This window comes from Gymnoscopelus microlampas, assembly GCF_963454915.1.
Source record: "Gymnoscopelus microlampas genome assembly, chromosome: 7".
Classification (NCBI taxonomy): Eukaryota; Metazoa; Chordata; class Actinopteri; order Myctophiformes; family Myctophidae; genus Gymnoscopelus; species Gymnoscopelus microlampas.
The window spans coordinates 3,233,688-3,247,487 of NC_139944.1; the positions used below are offsets into that span (position 1 = coordinate 3,233,688).

The following is a 13,800-nucleotide window of genomic DNA, read 5'->3' on the forward strand; positions in this document are numbered from 1 at the left end:
AATCAATCAATCAATCAATCAATCAATCAATCAATCAATCAAAGGTAGTGTAAGTGATATTGTTTTAGTTAAAACAAAGTGTTATTTGTTATAAAGGTAAAGCTCTTCATACAATAACATGACAGGCTTCAGAGTTTAGTAACCTTTAAAAAATCTTTACCGGGGAAATCGTCAGGAGGGAAGGGGTCTTTGATCTCGTTCACGTGGGACTCAAACTCGTCGATCTTCATCTGCGGAAATGAAAGTTAAACATGTGGTTTAATGAAGCAACTGTGCAGACGTGTGTGTGTGTGTGTGTGTGTGTGTGTGTGTGTGTGTGTGTGTGTGTGTGTGTGTGTGTGTGTGTGTGTGTGTGTGTGTGTGTGTGTGTGTGTGTGTGTGTGTGTGTGTGTGCGTGTGTGCGTGTGTGCGTGCGTGTGTGCGTGTGCGTGTGCATGTGCGTGTGTACCGTGGCGGTGGTGGGCATGCCTTCGATCCCCTTGGCCCGTTGATCAGCTAACTTCTTGGCCAGCATGGCTTTCTCCTCGGCTGCCTTGTCTGGCATATTATCCCTGGGTGACAAAAAAGTAATAAACAATAAACAGACATACATAAATGAATGAATGAATTCCTTCTCTTGTGTTAGGGTAATTTTTGACCAATTTTCAAGTTTAAATAGGTAAAAAGTACCCTTTGCATTTCTTTATTGGAACAAGGCTTCATGATATCCTCAGAAACAGCTATTTTAACGCAACAAAATTAATTACCCCTGTTTTAGTTCATTCTGATGGTCTCAAAAAAATTAAGTAAAATCTCTGGTGTTAAGGGTCAAATTTGACCCGGCAGAGAAGTGTGGCTCAATTCCCCCCAAATTGTCAATATTCAATGTTTACATGTTTGAGAGTGAGAGAAACTTGTCCTCAATTAGCATTTGCTATTAGGAGTAAAATAAAGTTTGGGTTTATGAAAAATAAATGACTTTTTACCTTCTAGGTATACAGGTACATTTTGACCCTTAACGTCACTTAATGTCACTATTCTTTATAATATTAACAATTGTTTAGGTTAAAACACTAAAACAAGTATTTATTTTATTTATTTTTTGGAAGTGTGTTCTAATATTAGTCTATTATAGCTAGATAACATCATTATCCATTGTCTTCATTATAGGAAATGTAATGAGTGAATTTTTATAATTGAAAACGAGATATATTAAAAGATGAAACCCTAACCCAAAATAAAAAAGTGTTTAAGTCAGCTATGGGGTGGGGAAAAAAAAAATGAAAATAATTCTTTTTTTGAGTATTTTGGGCTGAGTTAAATCACAGGTCAAATTTGACCCGCTAACACCAAAAGTGTATGCAGGTTTCTAACATAAAGCTTAATTAATTAAGGGTTAATTAATTCATTCATGCATTCATTAATTAACCCTTTATTAATGAATGAATTAATTAATTAATTAACCAAAACATGATGATACAAACAAGACAACGTATGGCATTCGATTTCGATATATCTTTCGATTAATGAATCGTTAAGGGTTGCCAGAGTGTTTGTTTGGGGTCTTTGGTGATACTTAAGCTGCAGTGGAAAAGGGGCCTGTTAGGCTCAGTGAGAGATAGAGCAAAGAAAGGAGAACCTCCTTTCTTTGCTCTATCTCTCACTGCGCCTAACAGGCCCGGATGGTATAGTCTCATAGCACCGGCTCTGGGCTGGAATTTGCGTGAGAGCGGTGCATTTTACCTGAGTGCCTTCTTGCGTTTCTTCTCCTCTGCTTTCTCCTTCTGGGCGGAGGTTAGAGACTCGGCCTCGGCCAAGTTATCCACAGCAATGGCAAGGAACACATTGAGTAGGATGACTGATGAACAGTTAAAGTTCAACAACTTATCAACAGTGGTGGAAAAAGTACTCAAATGTTTTACTTAAGTAAAAGTATCAATACTATAATGTAGAAATACTCTTTACAAGTCCAGAATTAAAAATATACTTAAAAGGTACGTAAAAGTACAAAAGTATTGGTATCAAAATCTACTTAAAGTACCAAAAGTAGAGAGTACTCATTATGCAGAATGTCCCGTTTCACAAGTTCAAATGTATCAAATCATTTGAAAATAGAAGATCTACAAGCTCACAATGTGCCGCGATGCGACGCATTGTGAGCTTGTAGATCGTCTACTTTCAAATAGACGAAATATATATAGAGCTTAAGTGGTTAATGTATGTTTAGTAACAAAAATCTAAATGTAAAAAGTAACTAGTAACTAAAGTTTTCAAATAATTGTAGTAGAGTAAAAGTACAATATTTTCCTCTGTGATGTAGTGGAGTAGAAGTAAAAGTATTGGAATTAAATTGGAAATAATAGTTACTTTCCACCACTGTGGAAAATGTACAATTTGGAAAAGGATACAGTTTCCACACACAAAGGCGATGATGAAGTAGATGCTGACCAGGATGCCAGGCATGGTGGGCCCTCCATGAGCCATGATGCCGTCATACATGACCGTGTTCCAGTCCTCCCCTGTCAAGATCTAACACACACGCGCGCGCGCGCGAACGCATACGCACGCACACACGCACACGCACGCGCACGCACACGCACACGCACACGCACACGCACACACACACACACACACACGCACGCGCTTTTAACCCTAACCAAAAGCCTATTATACACGTGGTTTCAAACAGGTGTCGTGTGCCGGAAATAGCAGATCTATACAGTACAAGCTCACAGCATGTTGCAACACTGCAACGTTCAGTGCACAATACCGGTGCTCCTACCCGTGGGACTGGCACTAGAACAACCACTAGAGGGGGCTGTGAAGTGCAGCGCAGACCCACCACATTCAGACAAAACGCCCTATCAGTACAGGGTTATTCGACGTGGAAGAATCTCCCATTGGCCATAAGGGGCTGTGTCCACAGAGAACACCTTTTGAGTTGGCAGCACCATGTCTTCTGCTTATTTCTATACTGGCCCAATTCCAATGTCCGCCTATAAGCCCTCAAGCTGAGCTGTGGGTAATTCCTTTAGCCAAAGTCTGCATCGATGCTGACTTACAGAAAGGGTGGGGCAGTCCTCAAGCTCTCGCGGACTTCATGTGAAGTCAGTGAGTCTTTAAGGGAGCGGATTGGAATTAGGCCAGTAAAGACGCTGGTGCGTTCCTCTTCCCAGTGCCCGAGCATGGCGCTTCAGTGCTCTCGACACCCAGCATTGTTTGGCGATGCGTCCTGGACGCTTCAAGCTGCAAACAGCTCATGTGATCCTCCTGATTGTATTTTACATTCTGACCATTTACAAACCGACTCTGAATCGTTACCAAAACCATGAGAAGTCCATGTTTACATTGTTTCGGCTATTTGTGCTAGTAACGCAGATGACAGGTTTGAGTGCAGGCATCACGCTTTGTGTGAGCGCTATGGACAGGATACCCAAAGCGCTCTTCAGCTCATGAGTGTTCTCTGTGAACACGGCCTAATTTCAGGCAATCGATTTGCATGGTGAGTGTACCTGGAAGACACTGATGAGGGCCTGGGGGAAGCTGTCAAAGGTGCTGCGAGGTTTGAGCTTGTTGGGGAAGTTGAACTTTCCTCCAAACACCTGCATGTCCAGCAGAAGGAAGATGACCATGAACGCTTGCACATATATACAGATAATGTAGGTATATAGCTGGTGTATACATGTATGTACCGTATATATGTGCAGGTGTATACATGTACTGCATGTAATGTATATATGTGCAGGTGTATCCATGTATGTACTGTACTGTATGTGCAGGTGTATACATCACACCTGCATGCCCAGCAGTGAGAAGATGACGATGAACAGGAAGAGCAGCAGGAGCAGGCAGGCGATGGAACGCACCGAGTTGAGCAACGACGCCACCAGGTTACTGAGAGGTGTCCAGTATCTATAACATATAATATATCCACCAGGTTACTGCGAGATGTCCAGTATCTATAACATATACATCCACCAGGTTACTGAGAGGTGTCCAGTATCTATAACATATAATATGTCCAGCAGGTTACTGAGAGATGTCCAGTATCTATAACATATATCCACCAGGTTACTGAGAGATGTCCATTATCTATAACATATATATCCACCAGGTTACTGAGAGATGTCCAGTATCTATAATATATATCCACCAGGTTACTGAGAGATGTCCAGTATCTATAACATATATCCACCAGGTTACTGAGAGATGTCCAGTATCTATAGACACAACCATACAGTTTATATGCACACAATCAAATGGACATATGCATTCATTAGTGTCGCGTGGCCAGACTACTATTCCACAATCTCTGAATGCTATACAGAGTCTGGAACTACACCCCCCGAAAGCCAGGAAAGAAAGGAAGGAAGCTGCCATCTGTTAATTATAAATTGTCTTTTTTCACTTCTTTATTTTCATTTCTGCTAAGCAGCACTGACGAAAACTATATAAAATCGAAACTATGATGACTAAAACTATGACAACATTTGCTCCCAATTTCATCAACAAATAAAAACAAAAATGTTAGGCAGGGATTAGTGGAGAATAGTAAATCCAGCAAAACTAAGTCAATTCATTTTATACTTCGTTGTGTGCAGGTGTCGCACTCCGAAAATAGCCGATCTATGCAAGCTAACAACACGTCGCTGGCGCGTTGTGAGCTTGTAGATCGGCAATTTTCGGCACACAGCCAAATATAAATCAGGCATTACGACGACCATCACTGCCCGCCCAAAACACATTTTACTCGACTAAATCAACTGTAGATCGAGTCGACTGAAATATAATAGTATTTAGTCAACTAAAACTAGGCTGGAACTAAAACATTTCAGATGACTAAAATATGACAAAAAATGGCATTTTATTCAAAAGACAATGACTAAAAACTACATTAAAAAATATGCTGTCCAAATGAACACTGCTTACTAGGCTCTATTCATAGCAGCCATATTATGAAGACATTCACAGGTGTTGCCAATGATACTAATGAAGGCTCTGTTCCATTCTCGTCAGACTCAGGTGGTCAGGGTGCTGATATTGTGCATGTTGGCTCACTGGAAACCCTCCCAAATGGCCCTTTATGGGTGTGTAACTCTGAGAGTGTACAAATGGAACCAAATGGACCCGTAAAGGTCCATTTGGTTCATTTGGGGGTCCATATGGGGGTCGTGGAAATCTGAAATTCAAAAATCTGAGAACTACTGTGCTACACTAAATGGAACAGAGCCTTCATTAGTATCATTGGTAACACCTGTGAAGTGATAATATGGCTGCTGTGAATAGAGCCTATACTACTTACTTGGTGACTTTGAGCAGCCGCAGCAGGCGGATGCCGCGCAGCACGGACATGCCCATGACGGACATGACGTCCATGTGCACCAGGATGAGCTCCAGGACGCCGGTGGTCACCACGAAGCAGTCGAAGCGGTTGAACAGCGACATGAAGTAGGAGGGTAGGCCCAGGGCGTACATCTTCATGAACATCTCAATGGCAAACATGGAGAGCAGCACCTTGTTGGTGTTGTCTGGTGGGAGGGGGACAAAACATTAGGAGTCAGAGTTGCGGACCCACAAGGGTCCATTTGGTTCCATGTGTACACTCTCAGAGTTACAGACCTGTAAGGCTCCATTTGGTTCCATTTGTACACACTCTGAGTTACAGACCTGTAAGGCTCCATTTGGTTCCATGTGTACACTCTCAGAGTTACGTGTGTGTGTGTGTGTGTGTGTGTGTGTGTGTGTGTGTGTGTGTGTGTGTGTGTGTGTGTGTGTGTGCCTACTTTGCCAGTGTGTGTTCCTACCTGGCCTGTGTGTGTGTGTGTGTGTGTGTGTGTGTGTGTGTGTGTGTGTGTGTGTGTGTGTGTGTGTGTGTGTGTGTGTGTGTGTGTGTGTGTGTGTGACCATGCCAGCGTGTGTGCCTACCTTGCCAGTGTGTGCCTACCTTGCCAGTGTGTGCCTACCTTGCCCGTGTGTGCCTACCTTGCCAGTGTGTGCCTACCTTGCCAGTTGGTGAGGCTCTGGGACTGTTTGTGGTGTTCGGTGGAGATGGCCAGGGTGTTGAGGAACACCAGCAGGATCACCCACCAGTAGAACATCCTGGACTTGACGTAGACACAGCACTTACGTCTAAGGAAGCGGTTCCAATTACGAGCCTTTTTACTGCGCAGAGAGGACAGAGTTTTGATTGGCTGATTGAATACTGTGTCAACAAGTTAGTTAACAGTACAAGTAGCACAGTCAAAAGTGATGCTAAGAGGATGACACAAAACGTTTTCATCCATTCAATAGGCTCTATGCACAGCAGCCATATTATCACTTCCTTCACAGGTGTTACCAATGATACTAATGAAGGCTGTTCCATTTAGTCTAGCACAGTGTTTTCCACGACCCCCATAACTCTGAGAGTGTACAAATGGAACCAAATGGACCCGTAAGGGTCCATTTGGTTCAATTTACACACCCTTACAGGTTCCATTTACACACCTGTAAGGGGCCATTTGGAAGCCCATGAGGGTCCCTGGACCCCAACTGTAGACCCACTGGTGTAACAGGGTGTTTCCAGTGAGCCAACATGCACAATATCAGCACCCTGACCAGAATGGAACAGAGCCTTCATTAGTATCATTGGTAACACCTGTGAATGTCTTAATAATATGGCTGCTGTGAATAGAGCCCATACTCAGTACTCAATTCATCAGGAAGACATACAATACATACATGTTGGTAAAAGCTCCAGTAACAGCAAAGTTTTGTTGCTGTCGGGCAGAAACCTCTTATCTCCAAATGTTCCATGTTTTTTCGTAAATAAATGCCCTACTTGATCATACCAAATCATCAAAAATAGCAGCTCTACAAGCTTGAAACGTGTTTCAAGCTTGTAGAGCTGCTATTTTTCCAAAAAAAAAACAATTATGCTGAACAGTTTTGGGACAGTATGAGGTTTCCACCCGACAGAGACGATGTACAGAAAAAGGAGGAGTGTCACATTAGTGTACATACATGTATGTTTTGTATTAATAATCTAAAATCAACAAAGTAACTAATGTTTTCAAATAATTGTAGTGGAGTAAAAAGTACAACATTTCCCTCTGAGATGTAATGGAGTATAGAAGTACAAAGTATCAGAGTATACTAACTAGTAGTAGATGACCAGCTGCATGGTGCTCATCTTACTGACACTGAGCTCCTCTGAGCCGCCGTCCTCCAAGGGAAGCAGGCCTAACGGAGAACGCACACACACACAACACACACACACACACACACACACACACACACACACACACACACACACACACACACACACACACACACACACACACACACACACACACACACACGCACAATTATGACAACTGGGGGTTAATTCATCATACATAGCCTCGATCTCCAGGCTTTTATTTTCCTTCGCGTTTTGTTCAAAAATAAGAGCCTGGACCAAGCTGTTCACATTCCTGGCATAGGAAGTGGGAGTCAACCTTTCATTTCCCTAGCCAACCAGAGTGCAGTGGGCGTCGTTCCAAATGTTGTGACGTCAGGGCCCTCAATGCTGCACATTGGGGGAGGAGGAGGGGCGCGGGCGGGGCGGGGTGGAGGCGGGTGCACAGATCGGTGAACCAATGGGAGGCCACGGATGTTTTCGCCGGAGATTTTGAATCCGCCCATCTATGCCAGATATCAGGCGGGCTGGGGCAGGCTAATTCATACAGGATTCATTTTTCATTGCTCAAGCTAAAATAAAAGTAATATTTTGCAAAGTATCATGTCCATGTGTCAGAGCACAAATGAAACAATATCTGTGTGGTCATTTTTTACAGCTGTGAATGATACGGCTCTTCTATAGAAAAAGGATAATACAAAAAACGTCCTGGGGACTTGTTTCCACGGTGGTCCAATGTATTCAATTCGTCAAAAAAGCATAAAATATTATCACAGTGTTGGGCAAGTTACTTTTATTTTGTAATACATTACTTATTACCTTCATTTTTAAGTAATACATCTTGTTACATATTACTGTCTGAGCATGAGCAATATATTATGACTTCTTACTGTTTAGTTACTTTAACCAAAATGCTCAAATAGAACAACTAAATAGCCTATAGATGTATCTTTATTTTTATAAATAAAAGAATAATGTGATTATTGTATGCTCACTAAATAGGCCTATTGATTCATATTAAATGCACGCCGGTCATCAAATGATTGGCTTAGGAATGCGACAGAAAAAAAATACCACAAATTCAAGTGTCCATGGGGTGACTAACTTCTTTGGGGGGTGAACTATCCCTTTAACATCTATTTGCTCATAAATCCGCAACGAAAATGATCAGATTGATTAGATTAAGAACAAGATCTTCCAAACCGAATCAGGAGATGCTTGGGGTACTGTAGCTATAAAGACCTGAGGCTGCGACTCTGCTGCTGCGGTGTTCTGTGTTGCTGACGTGACGTTATGTTATGAGACTATTGCTCTTCTGAGCATGCTGTCTGATCTGACAGACCACCATGTGCTGCCTGTGCGCCACAGAAAACATTCACCAACGTTGCAGTTCGCGTTATAGGCTATTCATTCCCAGTGACGCTGTCAAACAAAGTGTTAGATAGTTCCGCCGTAACTTTAGCATGCGTTTTCTCTTCAGTTGTGGACATGCGGTGGAGTTAGTAGGACGTTGTAAATGCCCGGGCGCAAAGTGTTGGTTTCCATCCGACAGTGCAGGGCAGCAGGCACAGAGCACAGACAGGACATGGCACAGAGATGAAGGCACAGGAGGTCCAACCTGGGTCCTACGGCAAATGTACTGGCCTTCCCCTTGTGTTTTATTTTGTTCATTACTGTTAAATTCAGTGTTGATGTGCAGGGGGGAGACTTATGAAAATACGGAACAAATTGCGATTCCTATTTGATTAAAGGAGGATTCCGTATTTTACACGACGGGTGGTAACCCTGATCGGTAACGTGGAAAGTAACTTACAGAATTGTTCGTTAACGTATTATATTAGTCGTTACCGCTATTAAGTGATTCATTACAGTAACAAGTTACTTTTGTAACTCGTTACTGTGGGTTGGTTCACCTTGTCCCTCCTGGTCGTTGTCCAGCACCTCAGCCTGGGTGATCCACTCCATGTAGCCTTTCAGGTCCTCATCCAGCTGCTGGGTCTCTCTGAGCATCTGGTACTCTCCACGACACTTAGCCTTCTCTCTCTCCTTAGTGAACTCACTGATGTTAGAAACAACACAGAGAGACTTAGGCCTTCTCTCTCTCCTTAGTGAACTCACTGATGTTAGACACAACACAGAGACTTAGGCCTTCTCTCTCTCCTTAGTGAACTCACTGATGTTAGACACAACACAGAGACTTAGGCCTTCTCTCTCTCCTTAGTGAACTCACTGATGTTAGACACAACACAGAGACTTAGCCTTCTCTCTCTCCTTAGTGAACTCACTGATGATAGACACAACACAGAGAGACTTAGGCCTTCTCTCTCGCCTTAGTGAACTAACTGATGTTAGACACAACACAGAGACTTAGGCCATCTCACTGATGTTAGACACAACACAGAGACTTAGGCCTTCTCTCTCTCCTTAGTGAACTCACTGATGTTAGACACAACACAGAGACTTAGGCCTTCTCTCTCTCGTTAGTGAACTCACTGATGTTAGACACAACACAGAGACTTAGGCCTTCTCTCTGTCCTTAGCGAACTCACTGATGTTAGACACAACACAGAGACTTAGGCCTTCTCTCTCTCCTTAGTGAACTCACTGATGTTAGACACAACACAGAGCCTTAGGCTTTCTCTCTCTCCTTAGTGAACTCACTGATGTTAGACACAACACAGAGAGACTTAGGCCTTCTCTCTCTCCTTAGTGATCTCACTGATGTTAGACACAACACAGAGACTTAGGCCTTCTCTCTCTCCTTAGTGAACTCACTGATGTTAGACACAACACAGAGACTTAGCCTTCTCTCTCTCCTTAGTGAACTCACTGATGTTAGACACAACACAGAGACTTAGCCTTCTCTCTCTCTCCTTAGTGAACTCACTGATGTTAGACACAACACAGCACAGAGAGAGAGACTAAACGGGGCTACATGCAGTGAAAAAGTACTCAAATGTTTTACTTAAGCAAAAGTATCAATACTGCAATGCAGACATACGCTGTTACAAGTAAAAGTCAAAGTACAAAAGTATTGGCATCAAAATATACTTAAAGTACCAAAAGTAAAAGTACTCGTTATGCAGAATGTCCCGTTTCACAAGTTGTCATGTCTAAAATGTATAAAAATAGCAGATCTACATGCTCACAACGCGTCGCATCGCAACACCTTGTGAGCTTGTAGATCCTCTATTTTCAAATAGCCAAAGTTTATATAGGGTTGAAGTGGTAAATGTCTGTTTTCAAATAATTGTAGTGGAGTAAAAGTACAACATTTGCATCTGGGATGTAGTGGAGTAGAAGTAAAAGTATTGACATTTTTAAAATACTCCAGAAAAGTAAAAGTACTTAAAATGTGTACTTTAAGTACAGTACTTAAGTAAATGTGCTTTACTTTACACCACTGACTACATGCTACAATTATTTACCATCCCACGTCACAACGTTCTTCTTATGAAAAGAAAAGAATACTCCCATACCCGCTGAGCACACCCAGAACCAGGTTGAGCACGAAGAAGGAACCGACGAGGATGAGAGTAGTGAAGAAGATCCACGGCCACTCCATTCCTATAGCATCATTCACCTGACACACACACACACGCACGCACGCTCGCACGCACGCGCGCGCACACACACACACACACACACACACACACACACACACACACACACACACACACACACACACACACACACACACACACATTGATTTAGAGAAAGCTTGGCATAAGCGAACAAAGAGAACACAATTCTACATGATATATTTGATCTAATTGTATTTGTTTTACTATAGACCGGTGCTATTCGGGACTTGTTTGGTCCCCTGTTTCAGCAGGTACCTGTTGTTAGAGTAATCTAATTGGTGCAGTGCCCGTTACCACAGTACTAATTACGTTAGATATTACAATCAAAGGTGTAATGATACAAACAGGCACGGACTGGCCTACTCAGGAATGACACAAGTTGGGAATGCATTCCCCACCCAGTTATGCATTACTTGTTGTTGTACCCATTGTGTATGATATCCACTACCATGTGACTGATCGACTAAATATGGAGAGACATGATCTCCATATTTGGAATTCTAATGGAGTTCCATTGTACACGCTCCTACTTATGTTGGTGGTGAGACAGTGCGCAAGTTAGGCAGGCACACAGACAGACAGACAGACAGACAGACAGACAGACAGACAGACAGACAGACAGACAGACAGACAAACAGTGGCTTCTACCATTTATAGTCAAGATAATATGTTGGTTAAGTATTCCTTAATGCAAGTTGAGTTACAGCTACAATCCAGACATCTACCCAGTAGACTGGAATAAACACCTATCCATTAGAAGACATCTGTCCAGCATAAACACCTACCAAGTAATTTGGTATAAACACCTACCCAGTAGACGTATATAAACACCTATACCCACTAGAGGACATCTGTGTGGTGATACACTCCTATAAACACCGACCCAGTAGAGGACATCTGTGTGGTGATACACTCCTATAAACACCTACCCAGTAGAGGACATCGGTCCAGCCCTGTGTGGTGATGCACTGGTACACAGTGAGCATGGAGAAGCCCAGGTTGTCAAAGTGAGTGATTCCATGGTTGGGACCGGGCCAGCCGAGTCGACACTCGGTGCCGTTGATGGTGCAGCGGCGACCGTTCCCTGCCTGGGCACACGGAGACGGCTTTTCATTCTCCACCGTGGCAATGATGTCTGTGGTCCAACAGAGGAAACAACAACGGTTAGGCCAGAGATCTATGTATGCACGCACCAGGGTTATTATAGTTAATAACTATATCTAATATCTAGAACTAAAATAAATATTATTTTCGAAAATTATATGTATTCATTATATTAGTACATACTTGTTCCTATATGGTAGCAGGTAGTACATACTTAATCTCTCAAGAACAGATTCTGCTCTGCGTTTGAATCTGTCGGTAGCCGTGTTGACAACCCGTGCGCATTGGTTACAAGTGGGCGTGCTATCAGATCAGGAAGCAGGCCGCGCTCTACCCAATCAAATGTAGTGGGCGGCATTTACGTGTGTGCCGTTCCTTCCCCACTAGAAACAAGCCAAAACTCATTTAACAATAGTGTCCTCGAGGCCGACAAGACCACGGAACGTTAGTAACATTTTAAATTGCTCTTTCATCATAGAAACAACTGGGCTTATAACCAAAACGATCTATGTTCTTTGGGAGAAGTGGTGTTAGTGTTCCGTGGAGAAATATTGTTTGTGGGAATGAAAACATAGTGGCACCACTGGAAGTGGAGCGCTGAAAGCAGACCAAAAAACACGGTTTCCTTGGGCAGGGGTGCTCTGTTTAGCTTGTCCCTGAGCCAAGTGAATAAGTAAAAAACAGCAGAGGGCGCTGTTTTTTTTATTTGGCGATGGGTTCCCAGATTGGTACATACTAGATAGTACATACTTGTTCCTATATGGTAGCAGGTTGTACATACTAGATAGTATATGCTTGTTCCTATTATGGTAGCAGGTAGTACATACTAGGTAGTACATACTTGTTCCTATATGGTAGCAGGCAGTACATACTAGGTAGTACATAATTGTTCCTATATGGTAGCAGGTAGTACACACCAGAGCATGTGAGCGGAGCGGAGCGACACGATTTTGACGTGAGCGCGGAGCTGGTTTATAAAAAGGTTGGAGCGCTACTCAGAGCGAGGACCGCCCCCCGCTCCAAGCCACCCTCGCGGGGGCCGCGCACCGAATGTTTGAGCATGCCCGGTCGCACGGACTCAGAGACACACACATCCAGCGTGCACAGCGCACCGAGATTTCATTAGAAATTCTACTTTCTTTTTCTTTTCTTTTTTTTTACTGTTGAGCGACCCGGTTTGAGCGGAGCATGGAGCGAGATTTGCGCAAATCAACGTGAGCGAGGAGCGACGGGGAGCGGAGCGCGGGGGGAGTCGACGTGAGCGAATAGCGAGCGTGAAACAAGCCCCCTGGAGCGCCGAGCGGCATTTCCACCCGCTCCGCTCACGTGCTCTGGTACACACTAGGTAGTACATACTTGTTCCTATATGGTAGCAGGTAGTACATACTAGGTAGTACATACTTGTTCCTACATGGTAGCAGGTAGTACACACTAGGTAGTACATACTAGGTAGTACATAATTGTTCCTATATGGTAGCAGGTAGTACATACTAGGTGGTACATACTTGTTCCTACATGGTAGCAGGTAGTACATAGACACCAGGTAGTACGTACTTGTTCCTACATGGTAGCAGGTAGTACATAGATACTAGGTAGTACGTACTTGTTCCTATATGGTAGCAGGTTTTGTGCATCTTGCACTTGAATAGCTCCAGGCCCATAATGGAATAGATGGTGACCATGAAGAAGACCAACAGGGCAATGTGGAACAGAGGCAGCATGGACTTCAAGATAGAGTTCATCACCACCTGCAAGCCTGGAGTGGAACAACAACAACAATCATGAATCGTCGACATAGAATCATCTTGTATATTTCCTGGCTGAGAACTGACACAGATTAAATACAACAGAATAAAATCATTAAGACAAATTAATCCACTCTATCTTGCTTCTGAAAAGGAAAAAACAAATACAAATCGTTTCCCTTCGGGCGGATTACTATTATGTTGACTTATTAGATTTCTAACGGGCATG

General features: G+C 43.1%; 1 protein-coding gene across 1 annotated transcript in view; it reads right to left on the reverse strand.

The window, feature by feature from the left end:
* Nucleotides 1-13,800, reverse strand: part of LOC311048200 (dihydropyridine-sensitive L-type skeletal muscle calcium channel subunit alpha-1-like) — a gene marked incomplete at its 5' end in the record, with an annotated part of 78,826 nt that overhangs the window by 44,658 nt on the left and 20,368 nt on the right. Inside the window, 13 exons of the mRNA XM_084061303.1 lie at nt 161-230; nt 449-551; nt 1,723-1,837; nt 2,388-2,508; nt 3,492-3,581; nt 3,774-3,891; nt 5,282-5,507; nt 5,981-6,141; nt 7,119-7,200; nt 9,052-9,197; nt 10,618-10,721; nt 11,652-11,857; nt 13,430-13,582. Of these exons, the coding sequence (XP_083917429.1) occupies nt 161-230; nt 449-551; nt 1,723-1,837; nt 2,388-2,508; nt 3,492-3,581; nt 3,774-3,891; nt 5,282-5,507; nt 5,981-6,141; nt 7,119-7,200; nt 9,052-9,197; nt 10,618-10,721; nt 11,652-11,857; nt 13,430-13,582 (1,695 nt within the window). The remainder of the gene's footprint in view (nt 1-160; nt 231-448; nt 552-1,722; nt 1,838-2,387; nt 2,509-3,491; nt 3,582-3,773; nt 3,892-5,281; nt 5,508-5,980; nt 6,142-7,118; nt 7,201-9,051; nt 9,198-10,617; nt 10,722-11,651; nt 11,858-13,429; nt 13,583-13,800) is intronic.